This window comes from Lithobates pipiens, unplaced genomic scaffold (genome assembly GCF_037356315.1).
Source record: "Lithobates pipiens isolate NorthernLeopardFrog02 unplaced genomic scaffold, aLitPip1_a1.2 Scaffold_28, whole genome shotgun sequence".
In the NCBI taxonomy this organism is placed as follows: domain Eukaryota; kingdom Metazoa; phylum Chordata; class Amphibia; order Anura; family Ranidae; genus Lithobates; species Lithobates pipiens.
The window spans coordinates 65,258,318-65,284,151 of record NW_027507789.1 but is presented as its reverse complement, the minus strand read 5'-3'; the positions used below and the strand labels follow the sequence as shown (position 1 = coordinate 65,284,151).

Genomic DNA, 25,834 nt, shown 5'->3' with positions numbered 1-25,834 from the left:
GTGTAAAATGGAGACGCATTGTTAGCTGCCGGGCAGCTGCCTGTATGGCTGTTATTTTAATATTTATAAAAATAACACTAATTATACAATTTAAAAAAAATGATTTGTTTAAAATAAACTCCAAACCCTTTTCTTTCATTAGTTAATATTTCTGTTTTGAAGCGTAAGGCATTTGTGGTCTTCATGTTTGCATATGTGATTGTAAACAAACTGTACCTTCCTAAGCACAAGCTATGTTTTTTTTTTTTTTTTTCCCCCTTTTATGATTATTAAGCAATCACGTCTGCACAAAGCTGTTAAACTGCAGACATGCTTGATTAGGACAAAGAGCTCCTGTGAACAAGTCACTTTAATCCCAGGTTGATTTAAATACATACCTTGGTCCTTCCTTTTTTTTTTTTTTTTTTTTTTAATTTTTTTGTCATCCTCTTCTGGGCACTAAAAGCAGCTTGGCATGTTTCATTTTCCTGTCTTCACATTTATCTGTGAATGGAGTAATTGATGCTGATCAAACTTGAACTATATATAAAAAATAAAAGGGGAAAAATATGTAGATGAAAAATGTGTGTGTTTTTTTTTTTTTTTTTTTTTTTACTTTACCGCCATAGATTGTTTTAACATAAATGCACAGATTAGCAAACACTGTGGTAGGGCAAATTACTCCAGTTGGCATCTGATACATTTTACCAGTGTCCTGCCATGTACCTGTGGTGGGGGAATGACTGCACTACGGGAAATTGCACAAGCAGGAACAGGCCCAAAATGTAGGTAATTGCTCAGATACCTGAAAAGCAGGATCACAAGTCTGTTAACTCCAAATTTTGTAAAAAAAAAAAAAAAAATGTCATACATTTACACTGTAGGAAATCTAAGCTTTTAAATATTTTATTTAGACTACAATCTGTGTGTGTGTGTGTGTGTGTGTGTGTGTGTGTGTGTATATATATATATATATTATACATATTTTTATTTTACTTTTTTTAACTCCTTTAACCCTATACATGTTATAGCTGCTAAATGTTTTAGTATTGGCAGCTATATATCAAGTCTGTAGTGTCTTACTGCCTTTGTTACAAACACAGATGTGATGTTTACTGCTTTCTAAAAAACCAAACCTAAGTTTTGTAAATGGCCTTTTCAAGACTGGCCATTTCCCATTCATTAAGCGAGCTATAAAAATGTTTATATATATATGTATATATATATATATATATATATATATATTTTATATTAAACACATTCGGAGCCTTTCCTGCTGTCTGAATACAATAAACAGTGCTGCCAGCGGGACCAATTGATCAGGAAAACCCCAATAGGCTGGTTGTACAGAAGTTTATCGGTAGATTGACTAACGTGCAACCAGCCCGCTTATACATGCATCGAAATTTCGATCCATGTATGGACTCTTTACATGCACAGCTAAAGGTGTACATCCCTCTGTCCATTCCCCAAATTGTGACCAGTTACTAGACAAACCTTTACAGTGCCAAGAAACCTTCACACCAGTCCTGTGTGAAAGGAACTTGCAATCCAATACTCCTCTAAGTTATATACACTCAGTTTGGTCAGAAGCTATCCAATTCCAAACCTTTTTATTTATTTTTTATTTTTTTTTTATTTTTTTTTTTTTCGTTTTGGATAGAATAGGAAATGGTTAAAGCTGTAAATAAACCCAAAAACACAATTGTATTAAATTGGTTGTAAAGGCAGAAGGTTTTTCATCTTGGTGCATTCTATGCATTAAGATAAAAAGTCTTCTCTGTCCAGCAATATCCCGAGAGTCTCGACCTTTCCGATTTATTCTCCTTCCATGTCAGTGCTCTGTGTCTAAATGGACATAGGGAGCTGTGACTTGGCTCGGGTGCCCCCATAGCAAGCTGCTTGCTGTGGGGGCACTGAACAGGAGGGAGGCCAGGAGCACAGAAGAGTCACCCGAGCAGAAGAGGATTCAGGCTGCTCTGTGCACTGTTTTTATTTTTATAGGGGGGTAAAAAAAAAACGAGACTTCACAATCACTTTAAACGGGAGCTTGGCAATTTTTAGCTGTTGTAGCTGCATTAGTTTTCCTTTTTTGTTTTTAAAGTTGTTGTGTTTTTTTTTTTCTGTCCTGTATAGTGTGTGTGTGTGTGTGTGTGTGTGTGTGTGTGTGGGGGGGGGGGGGGGGGGTGTAATTCATTTTTTCAATTTCCTGTCTTGACACAAAAGAAAGGAAAAGGAAATCCTCTCATAGACGGTTCCCACTGGAACAAGTGTCCCCATTTGAAGATGTCACATCTATTCCTGTTCCATTCATTGGCAACTTAGAACTGTGACTTATCTCTTGCTTTCAGCCCCAGTGAAAATTGGTTTCTAGGAAAAGTGGGGTGGATCTCCTCGCAGGTGCAAAACCTGCAATAAAAACTGGACTGGAGGTTTAAACCCTTCCCTACTCTGTCCAAAACAAATGTTTAAAAATTAGGATTTAGACTCACTTGCACCTGTTGGGGCCCATACAGCATAAAAAAAAATTGTTTTTAGGCACCTGGAAGGCACAGGCGCAGATCACTGCAGTCAGCCTCAATAAAGGACTGAAATACGATGGCTGGATGCCACTCTGAGAGGTTCCGCATTTGGGGCATGCATCCCTGAACCCTTACAGCCCTAAATGCAAGCACCACTTGGAACATTGTACAGCCGCTGCATATTTCTGCCTTTTATTGATTTGGCCAGATGGCTAGTAGGCTGCACCTGTGCCATGGTCACCCAAAAAGGGGATTTGACAGTCAGTGTCAAATCCCCTATCGGCCCATATGCATCAGGATGTTTTTTGGTTGTTGTAGAAAACTAGAACATTTGAAGTTGACCTACTGGGAGCAAACCCTTTTTACAGATCTGTCTGGTGGGGTGAATTCCTGACCTCAAAACAGCAAATATTAGTTTGTATCAGGTTGATTATTATTTATTTTATTATTGTATTTGTGAGAAGCTTGAAAATCAAAAGCTAAACCACTTTTTTCCCCTCTGTATTTAGACTGCTCTCAGCACATTTTTCCAAGAATCTAATATCCCCAGTGCTCAACATCATCCACACATGGTGAGTCTGTCTTTTTATCTATTCCATTATTTACTACTTGCCATCATTATTGGAAATGTTGGAGGGGTTAATATCAAGCGAGTGGAGGTCTCCTGGGTGAGTTGTCCCTAGTGGCAGGAATGTGTATTACAGACCACTGTGTGATTCCAGTACTGTGCAACACATGTAAACACAGCTGAGCTGTGTGTGTGTGTAACCACCCCAGCAAAATGGTCTCCAGGATAGTGTTTGACTTAAGCTTAAGGGCGGTGATGTATGTGTAGGATCATTTCCTTTTACATGTGTATTTATTATATACACTTTAAGAACATGATTTTAGAAGACTTACTAGTTGTATAAAATACCACTACCCATAACAGATTGCCTGAATCCCTTTTAAAGCGACTCTGTCACCAGCTAACTGAAAGCAGAAGTAAAGTCCGCTTTTTAAAAAATGCTAATAGGTGGGCTTTTTAATTACAGAAGAGACTGCATATATCAGCACTTTTATTTTTTATTTTTTTTCTGTTTGTGTACAATTTTTGGTGCGATTCTGTTACATAGGTTGAAAAACAGACACAAGTCCATCCAGTTCAACCACAAAAAAAAATAACAAAAAAAATAAATCTCTTTTCCTCTAGACGTAAACAGTGCCCCCTTGTCCTCTTTGTTGACTGTAAAGTGAATAGCTCAACACCAAGTTCACTATAGGGACCACTTATATATTTGTACATGTTGATCATATCCCCCCTTAATCTCCTCTTATCAAGAGTGAATAAATTCAGTTCCTCTAATCTTTCCTCATAGCTGAGTTCCTCCATGCCTCTTATCAGTTTGGTTGCCCTTCTCTGCTCTTTCTCCAGTTCTCCGATATCCTTTTTAAGAACTGGTGCCCAAAACGGAACTGCATATTCCAGATGAGGTATTACTAACTAATGATTTGAACTTGGGCAAGTAACTTCCGTGTGCGGGATTCATGTAATTTTGGGCCTGGCCATTCGAACGGCTGAACCCTGGAGGAGGTGGAATTGCCTGGTACACTGACTTAACAACACGGAGGGGGATCACTTTGGTAGGCAAGTCTGCCATAATGTACTTATCTGTGCATATTTGCATATTATGGCTATAAGCTTGCAGGGGCCCAATTTGCTTCTTTTTTTAAAATGAAGGGAACATGCTCTTAACCACTTCAGCCCCGGGACAATTTACCCCCTTCCTGACAGCACTTTTTGCGATTCAGCACTGCATCTCTTTAACTGACAATTGCACGATGTGGCTACCAAACAAAATTGACATCCTATTTTTTTTTTTTCCCACAAATAGAGCTTTCTTTTGGTGGTATTTGATCACCTCTGCGTTTTTATTTTTTTATTTTTATTTATTTTATTTTTTTTGTATTTTTTTTTTGGCACTATAAACAAAAATAATAGTGACAATTTTGAAAGTGTGTTTATTTTTTTTATAGCAAAAAAAAAAAAAAATACCCAAAAAATATAAAAAAAAAAAAAAAGCTTTTTTTTCCCCCTTAGTTTAGGCCGATACGAATTCTTCTACATATTTTTGTTAAAAAAAAATCACAATAAGCGTTTATTGATTGGTTTGTGCAAAAGTTATATGGTCTACAAAATAGAGATCGTTTTTATTGCTAATTTATTTTACTTGTAATGTCGGCGATCAGCTATTATTATTATTTAATTTTATTTTTTTGTGATTGTGACATTATGGCAAACACATTGGACAATTTTGACACATTTTTGGGACCACTGGCATTAATACAGCGATCAATGCTAAACAAAATTGCATTGATTACTGTAAAAATGTCACTGGCAGTGAAGGGGTTAAACACTAGGTGGCACTGTAGGGGTTAAGTGTGTCCTAGAGAGTGATTCTAACGGTGGAGGGGGGGGGGGGCTGTGTGTGACACGTCACTGATCAGCGCTCCCGATTTCAGGGAGAGCTGATCAGTGATGGTGTCACTAGGCAGAATGGGGAGAATTGTTTACATTAGCATCTCCCCGTTCTTCCTCACTGTTAGACGACCGCAGGTATCCCAGCGGACATCGGGTCCGCGGGACCTGAGATCGCAGTCGTGGAACTCCCAGTGGGCACCCGCGAGCTGCCTCTTAAAGGGCAATGTACAAGTACGTTAATCTGCCTGTACGTGCCCTTCTGCTGCAGTATGTCTGCATGAGGCGGTCGGGAAGTGGTTACAAAAAAAACTCTTACCACTTAAAATGTATGTCAATGCAAAAATAATGCAGCACGTGCCTATTGTATTTTGTCATGTTTTAACCCTTTTTATTTTATTTTATTTTTTTTAAACACTGTGGTGATCAAATACCATCAAAGGAAAGTGCTATCTGTGTGGAAAAAAAAAATATATACATTTTGTTTGGGTACAGCATTGCATGGCTGCGCAAATTAAAGCAGCACAGTGCTAGAGCAAAAAATGGCCTGGTTATGAAGGGGGTAAAACCTTCTGGCGCACAAGTGGATATTTGGGTTAAATATCTTATATTAAAAAATATACAGGTAAGGCTTTGGGCAAGCTAGGACAGCCTTTCTAAGTACAAATTCACAACTGCACTTCTAGAATAGGACCACTGCGCTGCCTTTAGCATGCGGAGCCTCCAGCTCTGCTTACTTCTGTAAATTTGCACATGCTGCGGAATAAAAAACAGCTCTGCCTCACTCCTAGACAATGTTGTCCAGCACAATGCAGAGCTGCCCACTTGCCCCCCTCTCCTGTTTAGATATGTTAGGCAATAGGAAGAAAAAAGTTTTGGAGAAAGCTGTAAGGGGGAGATTTTGTTTTCTCTGTTTCCTTTGGGTAAAGGTAAATCCCCTAGCATAATTCAAAAGTGGTATTGAGTATTTGCATTAAAATACATCATAACAAGGCATGTGATAAATGTAGTTTTCCATAAGTCACTTACAGTATCGCAATAGGATTGACTTCTGCACCCTAATAAGAGAACCGTTGTAAAAAAAATTAAAAATAAAAACATTAAATGCTAAACAAAGTGTGTGTGGTGGGGTTTTTTTTTATTTTTTAAAACAAACCTGTTATACTTGCTCTGTCTGGTGGATTAGCACAGAGCAGCCCAGATTCTCCTCTTCTGGGGTCCCTCTTTGGTGATCCTGGCCCTTGCCCCCGCAGAAAGCAGCTTGCTATGGGGCGCAGACGAGCTGCAGCTCTGTGTGTGTCCACAGACACGGAGCTGCTGTTCAGCCTCACCCCTCTTTCTCCTGATTGGCTAACTGAATGTGACAGCAGCGGGAGCCAATGGTACCACTACTGTCTCAGCCAATCGGAAAGGAAGCGTCCCAGATGCCCGAGACAATTGTGGACATCGCTAGACAGAGATGAGGCTCAGGTAAGTATTATTGGGGCTACTGCACGCAGAAGGATTTTTAACTTAATGCATAGAATGCATTAAGATAATAACTTCTGCCTTTTACAACCCCTTTAAAAAAAAAAAAAAAAAAAAAAAATTAAAGATTCAAATCAAATTTATGAAGCACTGCTTTAAATCACACTCGTACATTTTGTGATTGCTTTTTAAGGCTATATTTTCACACAAACATTTTAGGTTGCATTTAGGTGCATCAGTGTTTTCAGAGAGTGTTATTTTAATTTTATTTTTTATTTTTCTCAATATCCCTTCTTTGGGGAATGTTATACCCCAGGCACATCCTGTTCTACTTTAATGGTAGTTTTTTTGAGCGTGGAGATAGAGCTGTGTAATTGAAATGGAGTGCAGAGCAAAGCTGGCACTTGCCATTGTTTGCCTGCTTGAGAAGATGGAGGGCCTGTCCACATGCACATCTACTACTTCTAAAAACGCAACACTCCAAACCATATGGTACTGCGGTACCATGCAATTTGGTGCCCACAAACGCACTGTGTTGCAATCTGCATTTTGTGGTGGTGTTTAACAGTTAATTGGCACCTGCATGCAGATCTCAAAGGCAGTGCAGGGAACGCATGGTACAGTAGAGTGAGGGAATGAACCATAGATGAGTATGTCCCAGCATCTAACTAGGGGATATTTTATCCTTATATATGAGGAAATCTGAACCTATCCCCATAAATTGTACAACTTTGCCAGAATGTTGGTGTCCACCTTTGATTGCTTAATAACTATCGTTGAACCACATCTGCAAAGCATGCATAGCAACGTGAGGATGTGTGAGAGAATACAAACATTTCAGGAAGAAAAAAGGTAAGTGTTATTTTCTGCTGATAAACACGCTGCAGCTAAACACAATGTGTGTTTAGCTGAAGATAGTCGACTTGGGACACAGCACTACTTTTCATAAACGCAGCTAAACGTTGCTAATCATGATGTATGAATAACATGATTATTTTGCATTGCGTAAGTCCAGCTGCTTTTTAGAAAAGTCTTCTTGGATGAACTCTAAAATTTTTGTGTGAATGTAGCATTAAAAAAAAAAAAGAAATTTAATGCTGACCTAAAAGTATGTAGCATCGATCTGATGCTGCATCTTTCCTCTGCCACCTCTATACTGAGAACTGAGCTATCGAAGATCCAGGTATGTCTGTTGGGTTTGACAGAAGGCCTAGTGAACACAGTGGCACACAGGATGATGATGAGCATATGTCTTTTATGCCCAAAAAGAAATCCTCCTCCAATGGAAAAGTCCTGTGGCATCCACTCTGAGCAATTGAAGGGGATTGGTGAACAAGGCTCTCTTTCTACAAAGCTACCTGTCTACATCAGGGCTGTCCTAGAAAGTTTCAGAAGGTATGGGGCAGCTGGAATTCGGTGACTAATACCAGCGGCTAGTCCTACATTAATTCTCATCTATTCTGGGTACCAAGTTGGTTTTTAGTATAGGTACACCGAAATTTCAGCCGCCGAAAGAAGAAAAACAGCTGCTCCCGAAAGGGGGCGTGGTCCACCCCAGGTGCCGCCCATTGCGGGAGTGTCATCAATGCAGTCCAGTCCTCCACTCCCTCATCGCCGCGATCTCCATGTGTCACAGAGCTGAATAGCCCGGGCCGTAGTAACCATGTCCCATCTTCTGTGACAGATGGCACACTGATCCAATGCATTGAATTAGTGTGACGTGATCACAGGAGGTGTGACATTGTTACTGCGACCCAGGCAATTCAAATCCAGCTCTGTAACACACAGAAATCGCTGCTGATCTGGGCACTGGCAGGCTGCATATGATGGGCACTGGTGAGGCTGCTGGGCACAGGTAGGCTGCATCTGACGGGCACTGGTAAGGCTGCATTCTCTGACCATCTCCTGTATCATTTCTGCTAGAAGTGCAATGAATGGAAATTTTGCTAATACATTAGCAGTGTTTTTAAGAGATTGCAGACCTGATACAAGAGATAAGACTGAGGACATGATACAAAAGATGGTTGCAGCAGACTGCATTTTTCTTGACCTTTCTTGCACTAAAGGTGCCAAAAAATGGCCAACAATAAATGTTATATTAATTTAAATTGATGATATTATTTAAAAAGTTGAATATATTACAATTGTATATAAAAATATAAATATTTTTTGAAAACGGTCAATTTTGGTTTTCGGCCTAGTGCATCCTTCATTTTTGGTTTTGGCACCAAAATTTCCATTCGGTGCACCCCTAGTTTTTTGACAAGTCCAATCGGCCATGGTGGGTTCGTTTATTATTCTATATCCTTACTTGCACTGTCCTGGATTGTGCTGTAGATCTGTTCCACCCCATCTCTGGTTGCTGGGGTTATGCATCCTTTGGGGGCCCATTTCTTAATTTTTGTCCTCACCTGGCATACAACATCTCATATCATATATTGTATCCCAAGATATGGCTAAGGGGAGTCTGCTGTTCCACAGAGAGAGATGAGGGGCGGTGTTATTGGGTGGCAGCTGGCTCCACACATTTGCTGACTTCCTGGGGGTAGTTTTTTGACACTTATTGCAATTCCATTTTATTTATTTTTTTTGTTTGTTTTGTAAAAAAAAATTATATATATTTTAAAATTTCCATACAGTTAGTCAATATTCAGCACTATTAGGCCCCTTTCACACTGACGTCCCGTTCAGGCCCGCCTGTCAGTTTTTCAGGCGGACCTGAACGGGTGCTCCATAGAGCTCTATGGAGCGTCGGATGTCAGCGGTGACATGTCCGCTGACATCCGACCCGCTCCGATCCGAAAAAGTGTAACAGAGGAAAAAGCTATTTTTCCATCCGTCTGCGGATCGGATCGGGTGACGACGGGCACTGCGGTCCGTCGTCATCCGATCTCCCATAGGGGAGAGCGGCGCTGTGACGGGTCCGTCCCTGCGCAGTGTGCAGAGACGGAGCTGTCATCTCCCTGCTCAGCGGGGATCGGCGGAGTGATCCCCGCTGAGCAAACGGATATCCACGGGGCGGATCAGAACTGATCCGCCCCGTGTGAAAGGACCCTAATTCATCAGCACCAGTGAATACTGCAGCTTCCGTAAACAATTATAGCTCATATTAAGCACTTATAACTTGACATCCCAACACCTCATGAGAACCAGTAGCAACTGTACTAGGTGCCCACCTCGTACTTTAATCTGTACTTTACCCTCTGTACAAACATTTTAAGCTAACCTCAGTCAATCAGAGGCAGTAGAGATATTGTTAATTCAACCAACCCACACCTTATCAAATTTAGATGGCTTTGTATGTGGCTTTGTATAACGGTAAGTTAGTATTCACTAACGCCATCCAGGCCGTGATGATAGGGGCCACAGGTTTCTTCCATGACAGAATGATGATTTTACATGCATAAAACATGAGCAGGGTAAGTAATGTACGGATCACCTTTCTGGGTGCTATCGATCAACCAGACCTAGTAAACCGATTTCTATAGAGGGCTTAATGTTAATCGTTGTAACTGACTGTATACAGTTCATAACTTCAGACCGGAATCCTTGGATGTGCAATATCAGAAAAACGTGAATAAAATCCGCCCCAGGTGCATTGCACCGCCAACAGTTCGAGGAGTGTACGGGAAAAATGTTAGCACATTTAGCAGGGGTATAATAGATTCTATGGAGGAATTTTAATTGAATCAAATGATCCCTTGCCGACACCAACCTAGAAAAAGTGGAACCCCATATGTCGCCCCAGACATAACTGTCCATCTGCGGGAAGTCTGACTGCCACGCAGCTCGACAAGAAGACAACACCTTGGTGTGTGTCTATAAACAGTTGTTTATAAATGGTGGATAGGGCTTTAGTAAGGTCCTGATCCCGAATTCCCTATTCCAAATCGCTATCCCTCATACATAGACTGGAAGATCCAAGAAATGCCTAAACTGGAGATCGTGAAACAAGTGTGAATTAGGAAGATATTGGCACTTGAGTACATCGGATGCCAATAGCGTCCCATTTCCAACTGCAGAACCCACCATCTTTTTATCCCATACCTCAGCCAAGTAATTGGGTCAGGGTAGACAAGAATGGTCAGCTGAGGATTATGCCACAATGGCATAAATGGGGCCACTGCACCATCTTGGGATTCAGCTCTCCTTGTCACCTTCCATGCCCTGACAACAAATCTCATAGACACGGTGAAGGGATTAAGGGGGCCCTACAGCCATGGGACACTAAGTGAGACAATGCCTCTTAGGATCCTACGACTGCGGCATCTATTGATACTGCATCGTCATCAGGCTGTGACAACCATCTGTGTGATCACCAATAATCCTGTAGAGTGGAAAGCTATCTTTAAAAATAAAAAAAATGCAGACCCCATCTGGTTGAGATTGACAACAGCACTATATAATTGCGTTATTCATTTAGGAAAGGTGGGACCAAACCCAAACCACCATAGAACCTCCTGCATGCAATTCCAGTCTACAGAGTCAAAGGCCTTTTCTAGATCCAAAAATACCAAATTTCTCCCCGAGGTAACCTCCAGGCCCAAGGTGTGTGTGTGTGTGTGTGTGTGTGTGTTTGTTTTTTTTTGTTTTTTTTAACACTTTACTCCAATTCTTCGTAAATTGATATCGATACCTTTTTGCAAGGCACGAAGCCTGTTTTGGTCTTCCAAGACCAAATTGTACTATAATAAAACCTTGGTTTGAGAGCATTTAAGTAAAAAAAAACAATTTAAATACATTTTGACTTGATATACAAGTAGTGTCATGTCACAACTGAGTATAAAACGGAACAAAGTAGCCTTTAAGTGTAGCAATATGGTTGCATTTAATGAAGGTACAACATTTTAGCAAGTTGCATGGTTGCTGATTAAAACGGGCACCTCCTAAGTAAGTATGCAGGCATCCGGGGTAAAGCTGTCCACATAGACCAGGGATATGCAATTGGCGGACCTCCAGCTGTTGCAGAACTACACTTTCCATGAGGCATAGCAAGACTCTTAGAGCCACATTCATGACAGCCAGAGGCAGAGGCATGATGTGAATTGTAGTTATGCAATTAGCAGACCTCCAACTGTTGCTAATTTCTGACATAGACCATCCTCCACCACCATCGACATCCTCCCTTCCATGCTGCGTACCTCGCTTTCAAAACTCCTTGCTGCAGGTTAGTCACGATTGCAGACTGACAGCGGTGAGAGCCGGTGGTGTGGCGGACAGTTCATGTGAACAGCTTTACCCCCAGATGCCTGCATACTTAAATGTGGCTCTTTTTAATCATCAACCATGTGAGTTGACAAATGTATCTTCATTAACCACTTCACCCCCGGAAGGATTTGCCCTTTTTAATGACGGGTAATTTTTTGAGATACGGCACTACGTCGCTTTAACTGACAATTGTGCGGTCTTGTGATGCTGTACCCGAACAAAAATTACATTCTCCCCACAAATGGAGCTTTCTTGTGGTTAGAATTATTTGTTCACCTCCTACGGTTTTTATTTTTTGTGCTATAAGCAAAGAGCGACAATTTTGGAAAAAAAAAAAAAAACGTAACTTTATTTTTTATTTTTACTATAATAAATATCTAGAAAATAAATATATTATAACAAATGTATTCATCAGTTTAGGCCGATATACAGTGGGGATGGAAGTATTCAGAACCCTTAAATTTTTCACCCTTATGCCGCGTACACACGATCAAACAAGCGGGTGGAAAAGTCCGGCAAACTCAAGTCCGCCGGACAATTCCCCCGTGTGTAGCCTCCGGCATACTTTTTTGACCCGAAAGTACGGCGGACTTAGAAGGCAGTGTTGCACTCCAATCTTCCCGCCGGACTCGCATTTCGGCTGACATTCCGGCCGTGTGTATGCCAGTCCGCCGTACTTTTGAAATGAGCGGACTTTTCCCGCGCGGAGAAAAAAGTCCACTCATTTCGAGCGGGTCTGCAGGTAGGCGGGGCCCGCGAAGGAGACGCCGCTAGCACCGTCACCTGGTATGGACTTAAAGGGGAACCCCAACGCCGAAAAAAAATCGGCGTGGGGGTTCCCCCCAAGTCCACAACAGACCCTTGTCTGAGCACGCTACCCGGCCGGCCAGGAAAGGAGGGGCGAGCGAGCGCCCCCCCCCCCCCCCCTCCTGAGCCGTACCAGGCCGCGTGCCCTCAACATGGGGGGTGCCTTGGGGAAGGGGGGGCCGCGCGGCCCCCCCACCCCAAAGCACCTTGTCCCCATGTTGATGAGGGGGCGCACGGATTCCGATAAGCCCCCCGCCCGCAGACCCCGACAACCAACGGCCAGGGTTGTCGGGGTCTGCGGGCGGGGGGCTTATCGGAATCCGTGCGCCCCCTTTAATAAGGGGCCCCCGGATACCGCCCCCCCCCCATGTGAATGAGTATGGGGTACAATGTAAAAAAAAACACAACACACGAGATAAAATACTTTATTGCACAGCTCAGGGGGTCTTCCGCCTTCGGGGGTCTTCTCGCCGGACTCCTCCGCTATCTTCTTGTAGCTCTTTTGCTAGCGGAGGAGTCCGGCTTTCTTCATCGCCGCCGGCCTCTTCTTCCGACTTCGGGGGTCTTGTCCCCCTCTTCGGTTCTTCTGCCGGGCCACCGCGCCTTCTTATAGCTCTTTTACAGGCGGTGGCCCGGTCTTCTGTCGCCGCCTTCCGTTCTTCTGTTCTTCTTCTTCTTCTTCAGATGTTGCCTCGCCGAGTCCTCCGCTCACAATGACAGGGAGCGGGCACACGGTGACTTGTATAGGGACAAGGGGCGGGGTCTTCGGTGGATGTCACATGGGTTGCCGCGTGCCCGTTCCCTGTCATTGTGAGCGGAGGACTCGGCGAGGCAACATCTGAAGAAGAGAAGAACGGAAGGCGGCGGCGGCGACAGAAAACCGAAGAGGGGGACAAGACCCCTGAAGTCGGAAGAAGAGGCCGGCGACGAGGAAGAAAGCCGGACTCCTCCGCTAGCAAAAGAGCTACAAGAAGATAGCGGAGGAGTCCGGCGAGAAGACCCCCGGAGCTGTGCAATAAAGTATTTTATCTCATGTGTTGTTTTTTTTTTGTATTTTTATTTTACAGGTGAATGGGTAGGGGTACATTGTACCCCATACTCATTCACATAGGGTGGGGGGCCGGTATCCGGGGGCCCCCTTATTAAAGGGGGCCTCCCGGATTCCGATAAGCCCCCCGCCCGCAGACCCCGACAACCAACGGCCAGGGTTGTCGGGAATAGGCCCTTGTCCTCATCAACATCTCGCCCCCCCTTTCCTGGCCGACCGGGTAGCGTGCTCGGACAAGGGTCTGTTGTGGACTTGGGGGGGGGGGGGGGGGCCCACGCCGATTTTTTTTTTTTTTTCGGCGTTGGGGTTCCCCTTTAGGTCCATACCAGGCGGCGGGGCCAGCGACGTCTCCTTCGCGGGCCCTGCCTACCTGGAGACGCGCTAGAAATGAGCGGACTTTCCTCCGCGTGTGTGGGCGAGTCCGTTCATTTCAAAAGTAGGGAAGATAGTACGGCGGACTTAGTACGCCGTATTAGTCCGCTCAAAAAGTGCTGTGTGTGGGCAAGTAGCCCGTTCGGAAAGTCCGACGGACAGTCTGGCGGGAAGTCCGCCAGACTAAGTACGTCGGACAGACGGCTACGTGTGTACGCGGCTTTAATGTTATATTGCAGCCGTTTGCTAAAATCATTTATTTATTTATTTTTTCTGTGCCTCATTAATGTCAGTGATTTCTGTGTATTTCTGTCAATATGGGGTGCTGTGTGTACATTAATGAGGAAAAAAATGAACTTGAATGATTTTAGCAAATGGCTGCAATATAACAAAGGTTGAAAAATTGAAGGGGGTCTGCATACTTTTCGTCCCCAAAGTATATTCTTCATATTTTTGGTATTGATTATAGACACGATAACTTTTGTGCAAACCAAACTATGGGCTAAATTTAGGGACCTTTTATTGTTGTTACTGGTAATGGCGGCGATCTGCTGGGGTGGTATTTTTTATTTTTTTTACAAGATTGCAGCAGACAAATTTGACCCAAAATTACACTTTTTGGGGAGCAGTGACATTACATTGATCAGTGCTTTAAACATACACTGATCAATGTAAAAATGACACTGCAGGGAAGGGGTTTACTGTTCTCTCAGCGTGCTCTAACTGTAGGGGAGATGGGCTGTCATGGACACAACAGAAATCACTGTTCTCGATCACTGGGAACAGTAGATCTGACATGTCCCCTGTCAGAATGGGTAATCGCCTTGTTTACAAAGGCAGTTCCCCATTCTGCCTCTGTAATAGGCGATCGCGGGTTGCCGGCGGACACTGAGTCCGCCAGACCTGCCGTACAGGTCTGACAATTTGAGCAGAAGAGCCAACTTGCCGCAGTATATCTGCGTGAGCAGGTTGGCTAGTGGTTAAATGTAACCATATTGCTATACTTCGAAGTGCCTCTCCTCTTCTCTTTTATACTCTTTAGCTCCTGATGGATTTTACTTCTAATCCCCTTGTAGAGGCTGCCATTTTGTGGATGTTCATTTTATGGTTACACAACCACATTGCTATAATATTTTTGTATGGACTATAAACTGAAGGACTTATGAATAGTTTCCATTATTTCTTATGGGGAAATTTGCTTTGATATACAAGTGCTTTGGATTACACGCATGTTTCCGGAACAAATTAAGCTCACAATCCAAGGTTTTACTGTATATACTTTTAAAACTCCATACAGAATTTGCAACCAAAAAAGAACGCTGATCGCTCTGTACTCTGTCTTTAGTGAGCAGAAAGCTGGTGACTGTCGGTCACCGGCTCTCTGCTCTGCCCCTCCAGCGCTCGCTGTAGTGCGGCGCTGTGCCAAACGTCTGGCTTGGACTCTCTCCGGCTCACTGGGAGGCTGAGCCAGCCTCCAATCCAGGCATTTGGGTGTATATCAACAATAAAGTCTGAATGAATGTCTCCAGGAGTGTGTCACAGGAGAGCAGAACAAAGTGTACTCCTGTGATCCCCAAGATAAATGGGAGAACAGCTTTGGCTCTACTTGTACATGCTAATAACTTTTTAGGTCTATTAAATATGCTTAGCGTTTTGTTCTGAAATTTAAGTTGTTTTTTTTTTTTTAGGGTTGTCCCCAGGAAAGTAATAGAGGGTAAATCTAATGGGGACACTAGTTCTGGTGATGAGGGTGCAAGGGACTACCTTAATTTGCAGGGATTTCCTTTTCACTTCCTGTTTTTTGCTGTGGGACAGGAAGTGACGGTAACTCTCCTCCAGAGGGACACAGATGGCAAAAAAAAAAATTCTTATTAAATAAGTACCCACTCTGCGCTATGACCAATATGATCACTCTCTAAACAAAGAACATTGACTATAACTAATGTAGCAAGGTCCCTGGCCTTGTCCAGTATGAGGACCTCCATGACCAAAGATAGCTGACATCCTTCCATATGTAGTGGGTTGTGAGGCATAGTGGGTGCAAAGATGGTGAAAGTCATTGGGTGTTCGACACTTCTTGGATGTAAAAGAGGTTTTATTTCTTTTGACAGTAATTTTTTGTAATTTTGGGGCAAAAGAGGGTTAGGGCCAGGACACCCTTAAGTAGTTATACAGGTGATGCTCGAAAAATTAGACTATCGTGCAAAAGTTTATTTCACTAATGCAAATCCACAATCTCAGAAAATTTGAATATTGTGAAAGTGCAAAATTCTAGGCTCAGTGTCCCACTCTAATCAGCTAATTAAGCCATAACGCCTGCAAAGGGTTCCTGAGCCTTTAAATGGTCTCTGTCTGGTTCAGTAGGAATCACAATCATGGGAAAGACTGCTGACCTGACAGTTGTGCAGAAAACCATCATTGACACCCTTCCTAAGGGGGGAAAGCCTCAAAAGGTAATTGCAAAAGAAGCTGGATGTTTCCAAAGTGCTGTATCAAAGCACATTGATAAAAAGTTATGTGGAAGGGAAAAGTGTGTAAGAAAAAGGTGCACAAGCAACAGGGATGACCGCAGCCTGGAGAGGATTGTCAGGAAAAGGCCTTTCAAAAGTTTTTTTGGGTCCTTTCACAAGGAGAGGACTGAGGTTGGAGTCAGTGCAGCAAGAGCCACCACACACAGACAGATCCTGGACATGGGCTTCAGATGTCGTATTCCTCATGTCAAGCCAATCCTGAACAAACGTCAGAAGCATCGTACCTGGTCTATTGCTCAGTGGTCCAAAGTCCTCTTTTCTGATGAGAGCAAATTTTGCATCTCATTTGGAAACCAAGGGCCCAGAGTATGGAGGAAGAATTGAGAGGCACACACTACAAGATGCTTGAAGTCCAGTGTGAAGTTTCCACAGTGTGTGTTGATTTGGGGAGCCATGTCATCTGCTGGTGTTGGTCCACTGTGCTCTATTAAAGTGGTTGTAAACTCTTACAAACCACTTTGACCTACAGGTAAGCCTAGATTAAGGCTTACCTGTAGGTCCAAGAAATATCTCCTAAACCTATATGGTTTAGGAGATATTTGCCCGAAAACAGGCACCGCTGTCTACGGCGCATGCGCCGCAGACAGCGGCGCGCAGGCGCACTAAGCGCGGCATTCTCAACGACGGAGCTGCCGCGCGTGTCGGCTCCCGTGCGCATGCGCGGGAGTGACGTCATTGCGGCTTCGCCGAATGACAGTGGCGGAGCTGCGAGACCCCACCAAGAAGATGGATGCGGCAGACTACAGGGGACAGCGGTGACTTCGCTGGCTCCTGTGTCAGGTAAGTGACACATAATGGGCTACTATGCGATGCATAGTAGTCCATTATGCTTTGCCTTTGCAGGGAATGAAAGAGGAAGTAAACTCATCAGGGTTTACTTCCTCTTTAAGTCCAGGGCCACATAGCCGTCTACCAGGAGATTTTGGAGCACTTTCATGCTTGCTTCCACAGATGAGCTCTATGGGGATGCTGACTTCATTTTCCAGCAGGGCTTGGCACCTGCCCACACTGCCAAAAGCACCAAAACCTGGTTCAATGACCATGGGATTACTGTGTTTGATTGGCCAGCAAACTTGCCTGACCTGAACCCCATAGAGAATCTATGGGGCATTGCCAAGAGACATGAGGCCAAACGACGCTGTAGGCCGCTATTGAAGCATCCTGGGCTTCCATAACACTTCAACAGTGCCACAGGCTAATAGCTTCCATGCCATGCCGCATTGGGCCAGTAATTGCTGCAAAAGGGGCACAAACCAAGTACTGAGTACATATGCATGCTTATACTTTTCAGAGGTCCGATATTGTTCTATGTACAATCCTTGTTTTATTGATTGCATGTAATAATCTAATTTTCTGAGATTGTGATTTGGGGTTTTCATGAGCTGTAAGCCATAAGCGTCACAATTATGACAAATCACGGCTTGAACAATCTTGCTTTGCATGTAATGAGTCGATCTCCTATATTGGTTTCACCTTTTAACCAGTTGCCGACCGCCGCACGCCGATGTACGTCGGTACAATGGCACGGGCAGGCATAAGGACATGCATGTACGTCCCTTGCCTCCCGCGGGTCGGGGGCCCGATCGGGCCCCCGCCCGGTGCCTGCGGCGGTCGGTATTCGTTTGGGAGCGATCCCGGACGAGGGGACGGCCATTCATTCATGGCCACCCCCTCGCGATCGCTCCCGACGAATAGAAATCCCCGGTGACATCACTTCCTCTCCTGTAATGTAAACACAGGAGAGGAAGTGATGTATTCTCTCCTCCGTGTCGGTATTTTTCGTTCCGACACGGAGGAGAGCGGATCAGTAAGTTGCACCAACACTCTACACACACAGTAGAACATGCCAGGCACACTCACACCCCCCCTTTACCCCCCGATCACCCCCCCAATTACCCCTGCCCCCCAGTCACAGTGACACCAATGTCATTTTTTTTTTTTTTTTTTTTTTGCATTGGTGTCATTTGTGACTGTAATAACTGTTAGGGCAGTTAGAGTTAGCCCCCTTTAGTTCTAATGTACCCCCCTAACCCCCCCAATAAAGGTTTAACCCCGTGATCACCCCCCGTCGCCAGTGTCACTAAGGCTGGGTTCACATTGCAGCGGTTTATGAGAACGAATGTGATTCGCACCGCACTGCAGTGCAAATCACATCCGATCTCTGTGCGATTCGAGTTCAGCCATTCGCCGCACCCGCCACACCCGCCGCAAATTCGCACAGGACCCTTTTTTTGGCCCGCAGCAGAATCGGATCGCATGGGTGTTCACACCATGCGATCCGAGTTTGCAGATCGCACTGCGATATGCGAACTGATCTGGGGGTGTCAGTAACATTTCACTGACACTCCCAGCAGTTCGCATAGGGCAGTGTGAACTGCCGCCGGGAGGCATGCGATGCGGGAACCCGCCGCGGATTCGCGGCGTTTCCGCATCGCTCCAGTGTGAACCCAGCCTAATAAGCGATCATTTTTCTGATCGCCGTATTAGTGTCACAGGTGACGCTAGTTAGGCAGGTAGGTATTTAGGTTCGCCGCAGCTTTTTATAGCGCCAGGGACCCCCATATACTACCGCATAAAGCCCCCTGATTGCCCCCTAGTTAACCCTTTCACCAGTGATCACCATATAACTGTTACAGGTGACGCTGGTTGGTTAGTTTATTTTTTTATAGTTTCAGGGCACCCGCCATTTATTACCTAATAAAGGTTTAACCCCCTGATCACCCGGCGGGTGTCATTTGTGACTAATAACTGTTAGGGCAGTTAGGGTTAGCCCCCTTTAGTTCTAAGGTACCCCCCTAACCCCCCCAATAAAGGTTTAACCCCGTGATCACCCCCCGTCGCCAGTGTCACTAAGGCTGGGTTCACATTGCAGCGGTTTATGAGAACGGATGTGATTCGCACCGCACTGCAGTGCAAATCACATCCGATCTCTGTGCGATTCGAGTTCAGCCATTCGCCGCACCCGCCGCAAATTCGCACGGGACCCTTTTTTTGGCCCGCAGCAGAATCGGATCGCATGGGTGTTCACACCATGCGATCCGAGTTTGCAGATCGCACTGCGATATGCGAACTGATCTGGGGGTGTCAGTAACATTTCACTGACACTCCCAGCAGTTCGCATAGGGCAGTGTGAACTGCCGCCGGGAGGCATGCGATGCGGGAACCCGCCGCGCATTCGTGGCGTTCCCGCATCGCTCCAGTGTGAACCCAGCCTAATAAGCGATCGTTTTTCTGATCGCTGTATTAGTGTCACAGGTGACGCTAGTTAGGCAGGTAGGTATTTAGGTTCGCTGCAGCTTTTTATAGCGCCAGGGACCCCCATATACTACCGCATAAAGCCCCCTAATTGCCCCCTAGTTAACCCTTTCACCAGTGATCACCATATAACTGTTACAGGTGACGCTGGTTGGTTAGTTATTTTTTTATAGTTTCAGGGCACCCGCCATTTATTACCTAGTCTCACTAGTGTACCCCTAAATTTAGGGGTGTCTACTTTCCAAAATGGGGTCATTTGGGGGGGGTTTGTGCCATCTTGGCATTTTATGGCCTTCAAAACTGTAACGCCCTTAGAAAGCCTGAAGGCGGTGCTTGGTTTTCGGGGCCCCGTACGCGGCTAGGCTCCCAAAAAGTCCCACATATGTGGTATCCCCGTACTCAGGAGAAGCAGCAGAATTTATTTTGGGGTGTCATTTCACATATGCCCATGGCATGCATGAGCAATATATCATTTAGTGACAACTTTGTTAAAAAAAAAAAAAAAAAAAAAAAAAGTTTGTAATTTTCCCGCAACTTGTGGCAAAATATAAAATATTCCATGAACTCAACATGCCTCTCAGCAAATAGCTTGGGGTGTCTACTTTCTAAAATGGGGTCATTTGTGGGGGTTTTGTGCCATCTTGGCATTTTATGGCCTTCAAAACTGTAATAGGTAGTGTGAAGTGAACTCAAAAATTTACGCCCTTAGAAAGCCTGAAGGCGGTGCTTGGTTTTAGGGGCCCCGTACGCGGCTAGGCTCCCAAAAAGTCCCACATATGTGGTATCCCCATACTCAGGAGAAGCAGCAGAATTTATTTTGGGGTGTCATTTCACATACGCCCATAGCATGTGTGAGCAATATATCATTTAGTGACAACTTTGTGTAAAAAAAAAAAAAAAAATTTTTTTTTGTCATTATTCAATCGCTTGAGGCAAAAAAATAAAATATTCAATGGGCTCAACATGCCTCTTATCAATTTCCTTAGGGGGTCTACTTTCCAAAATGGGGTCATTTGGGGGGGTTTTGTACTGCCCTGCCATTTTAGCACCTCAAGAAATGAGATAGGCAGTCGTAAACTAAAAGCTGCGTAAATTCCAGAAAACGTACCTTAGTTTGTAGATGTGACAACTTTTGCGCAAACCAATAAATATACAATTATTGACTTTTTTTTTACCAAAGACATGTGGCTGAATACATTTTGGCCTAAATGTATGACTAAAATTGAGTTTATTGGATTTTTCTAATAACAAAAAGTAGAAAATATCATTTTTTTTTTTCAAAATTTGCGGTCTTTTTACGTTTATATCGCAAAAAATAAAAATCGCAGAGGCAATCAAATACCATCAAAAGAAAGCTCTATTTGTGGGAAGAAAAGGACGCAAATTTTGTTTGGGTACAACATTGCATGACCGCGCAATTAATAGTTAAAGCAGCGCAGTGCCAAAGTGTAAAAAGACCTCTGGTCATTTACCAGCAAAATGGTCCGGTCTGAAAGTGGTTAAGTTGTATTAGTAAAATGAACTTTTGCACGATATTCAAATTTTTGGAGTATCACCTGTAGATTCAATTGGCAGACTCTGAGCCTTCAATAGGAGGGCAGCCATGCAGGAAAAGGCCCCAGCAAGGTGCCACTTCTGCAGATGGAGGAATTCTGTCTCCTCCTATGGTAAGTCTTTAACCGTTCCTAACTCGAACGTAACAGTCCTTTCAGCTCCACTACAACTGCCTCTTGTAGTTCTTCAACACTGAGCTCCTGGTCTCTCACTAGACCCTCTGATTCACTGATTCTGAATCCCTTGAGCTCCTCCAAGATTGGCAGTGGTGTCTCCCTCAAGTGTCACCCCTGCTTCTTTGCTAAGTCCCTAGCTTGGCACTCCAGATACTTCTCAAGCTTCACCCTTGCTAACCGGCAAGGTCCCTGGCTTGACTCACAAGGCTGCTCTGCAAGCATCTCCTCCGGTGGTTGGGTCCCTGACTTGATCACCGCCTGAAATTTCCCTATTCTCCACCGTACCCGTTCTGTGGGAATATGATTTTGGTACTCCTCTTCAGTTACTCACTGTGGTCCCTGGTAAAAGTGGTTGGTGCCTTTTTTTTTTTTTTTTTTTTTTTTTTTTATTTTTTTGGTGACGGCTTGATCGCCACTTTTTGGTTGGACTGCAAGCCGCAGCCCCAACCCTATGCTGTCCTCTTCTGGATAGGCCCTCACACAGCCTGGCAGCCAGATTCCCTAGGATAGGCCCAATCTCCGGCCTAGCAGCCTGGGGCGTACAACACACTTCTACCCAGACAGCTGTCCAAATGGCACAGGACACAGATCACCTGACTCCACTCAAATATATAGGTGCTCCCAGCAGGCCAAAGTATTCAAGAAAACCCCCCTGCCCATTGGCTGGGGTTCCCTTATATACCCATATACAGTTTGTAAGGGCACTCTGAACTTCAGGACCAAGCAAAAACAGATGTCTTTATGAACCAGAAAGTCTATAATAGGGTATCTTCCACACTTAGGGCTGAACTTATGGAGAGAAGCAATCTCTGAATAGGAAACAGAAAAAACAAAGAAAAGGCGCATCTAAGTGTAGAATTAAAAGCTGTTTAATTTCCCCAAAAAGGGTTAAAAGGGTTTGTGGTCCACGCTGGTTGCTGGTTGTCTCCTGCCGCTGACGTCACTTCCAGGATCCTGGCCTGTCAGTTCTCTTGGAGCTCCCTGCTGTTTTTCCCGTTGGCATCCCCTGGACCTCCCTGCTACTGGACACACACAGCCTAAAGAACTGGTATATGCCAGTGACCACTGCATTCATGCTGGACCACCTACATGGATATTAATGATATGCTCTACCAGTCTACATATCTTGTAAGTGTTTTTAACCCTTTTTGGGGAAATTAAACAACACTTAATTCTACACTTAGAGGTGCCTTTTTGTTTTTGTTTTTTCTGTTTCCCATATACCCATAACCTGACTTTGGGTTGCCCTTCTCATATCCAGTACCAACCAAGTATCTGGCCACCTAGTGGTAGAAGAGAAAAGTGCAACAAGGCCAAACTTGGGGAAAAATCAATAGATCTCTAACAATCAGCCAGGATAACTACTCCTGGCGAGTAAATTTGTGAGGCACTCCCTGCCTAAGCTACAGGGTGCTACACCAATAATAATAGTGACACTTGCTGCCGCAGTATATGCCCTAATCGTAAAGCAAAAATTCATGCAGATTAAATCTCTAAAATCCTCCTAGCAGCACTATGTATTCATACCGCCCAAAAAATTTTTCATAGTATGCTGTTAAAAAAGACAAAAAAAGTTTTACTAGTCTAGATCGATCTACTTAGAACAGTAGTATCAGCCTTCCTTTTTTATTTTACTTTTTTGTTTCTTGGGTTTAGATGCACCTTAAAATTAAACTCCGGGAAGAGCAAATGTTATCTAAATACAAGAGTCATGTGTATTCTTGCTTGAATCTCGGCGTGCTTTTTGTGTTTCTTCCAGATCTGTGCAACCTTACCTCTGTGCAGCAATCCATTGTGAAACTTTGCCTCTCTGCAGGAGCTTCCTCTAGGTCACTCCCTTTCCTTGTCCAGGGTGTGTTTGTTTGGTGTGTGTGTGTGTGTGTGTGTGTGTGTGTGTGTGTTAATAATAATAAATATAAATATATATATATATATATATATATATATATATATATATATATATATATAATATTCATTCAGCTGGCAGGCCAAATGGTGGTTGGTGGGGGAGAGATTGCTGCATCCACACAAAGTGAACAGGGAAGCTGCACATGGATCATAATTTGGCCTGTCCCTGTTGAACTTTGCTTAATTTTGGATTAGAACTACAAGGGACATTGAGATTACCATTCCTTCTATGTTTGCACTGTCTGATGGGAAGAACTACACGGGGTGTTGAGGTGACTATACACCAACATAGAGCTACCTGATTAGAAGAGGGGTGTTGAGGTGACTGTCCCTTGTACATGAGCACTACAGGACTATTTCTAATTTTTACTTAGGTCTGTTTTTGTAAGCATCCTTTTCAAAACGTTGAAAACCTTGTGTGGGGTATGTTGCTCGTTTCCCCTGCTGGAAAACTTTTTTTTTTTTTCTTCTTTACCTGCAGAGCTTTTTCATTTTAAGGGCAGTTTCACAATGTGACGCATGCTGTGATACTGTACTTTATGAATCATTTGGTATTTATTTTTTAATTGCCTTGCCCACTACATAGTTTTGTGTGTGTTGTGTGTGTGTTTTTTTTTTTTTTTTTATCTCAGCCCGGAGCAATGTTGTGATCGACCTTGTGCTGTCGGCTGTAAGTAGAGAACAGCTCTGCACTGAATCGCCAGATTAAGATCATGAAAGTGGGGGGGGGGGGGTTAAATCGAGATCGCAAATTTTATTATTATTTTTTTCCGTGCAGCTCTACATTAGCACTTCTGGATTTAGGCCTACAAGGGGGGGGGGGGGGTAGCATAAAGTGATATTGTCCACCTTGCGCACAGAAAGCCAAATGATTGGTCTCAACAGAAAATGGGCACCTGGGCCACTGGAAAAGTAATGTGGTGAATGGCACAGGCTAGACTGGAAAGGGGTGGAGTGTAAAATTAGCTTGTCACTAGATTTATGTGCCCAGCTTTTAAATATGAAGATTTGTAGGTTATTCACTACAAGTTGCTCTGTATTTCAGGAATATCACTGTACCTCCTTGCTTTAACAACAATTAATAAAAAGATCTGCCGCACACAGGTAATGTGTAAGGTAATGTCTACATCAGGGATGTCCAAACTTTTTTCAAAGAGGGCCAGATTTGATGAAGTGAACATGCGCGAGGGCCGACCATTTTGCCTGACATTCTTTGAACCATTAAAATTCGGTCTAAGTGTGTTCGTCTGAGCACTAATGCACTTCCCCACAAGAATTCTCTTGCTTTTGTGGCTGTGTGTGGAGTGAGTAGTTTTTACACTGCTTGAGAGTTGCATTGTGAATAGGATAAGGAAAGCACAATCGTAGGTGTAGCACTGAATGTAAATAGGTCTGCCCACTGTGTACATACAATTGCAAACTATATACATTTAGTATGTATTTTTTATTTTAAGGCTGTATTGGTTAGATTAGTAGTGAAGCCGATTTCTTGCATAGTTCACCAGGTGTAGTGGAAAACATGACATTAGGGTGGTTTGGAAAACATTGCTCTACTGCACGTGCTTTCTTTTACTTAGAAACAGGAAGTTATGTCACTCTATATGGGGAATTGGTATTTGGTGTTTAGTTCATTTCCTTTGACAGGGAGGGACCCACAGCAAATATTACAAACTGAAAGCACTTGTTGGTTTACAACACACACACACACACACACACACACACCTCACTTCTTGCTTAGAACAGAGCAGCCTGGGTGTGTAGTACAAGTGGGTAGCTGTGATCATTCTTCCTCCTGTGTCTGATCAGTGACCTTTGATTGGCTTTTCTTGTGTTTACAGGCAGTGTTTGTGCATGGCCTTTGCACCTACATTGTCTCTGAAAACAACTCATTAATCCATTCTTTCCCAAACTAGCATTTGAGTAAAAATAACCTCAGACAAGAACTTGATTTTAATAAGAACTTTTCTAATCTTGCCAGGAGTTTACAGTACAGGCAGTCCCTTGGATACAAACAGGTTTGTTTTCTTAAAGTGGTTGTGAAGTCAGGTTTTTTTAATCTGAATGCATTAGGACCCCTTTCACACTGGGGCTCTTTGCAGGCACTACAGCTCTAAAAATAGCGCCTGCAAAGCGCCCTAAGAGCCGCCCCTCATACTCCAGTGCCCGAGGGCTTTCACACTGGAGCGGTGCGCTGGCAGGATGGTAAAGTCCAGCTAGCAGGACTGCTTCACTGCTCCTGCCCATTGAAATGAATGGGGCAGCAGCGCTTTACGCTGGTTCTAACCCTTTCTCGGCCACTAGCAGGGTGTGAAATCACTCCTGCTAGCGGCCTAATACCGCCACTAAAACTATGGTAAAGTGGCACTAAAAATAGCGCCGTTTACGGCAGGCGCCTGCACCGCCCCAGTGTGAAAGGGGGCTAAGATATAAAAAACCTTCTGCGTAGAGCAGCCCCCCAATACTTACCTTAGCCCCATCTCTCTCCAGCAATGTCCGTAATGCTCTTCTTGGCTGAGATACAGCAGCGGCGCCATTGGCTCCAACTGCTG

General features: G+C 43.9%; 1 protein-coding gene across 1 annotated transcript in view; it reads left to right on the top strand.

Annotated features, from left to right (window-relative positions):
* UBALD2 (UBA like domain containing 2) overlaps positions 1-25,834 on the top strand; it is a 51,334-nt gene that overhangs the window by 5,612 nt on the left and 19,888 nt on the right. The window contains exon 2 of the mRNA XM_077459337.1: positions 3,011-3,073. Within this exon, the coding sequence (XP_077315463.1) occupies positions 3,011-3,073 (63 nt within the window). The remainder of the gene's footprint in view (positions 1-3,010; positions 3,074-25,834) is intronic.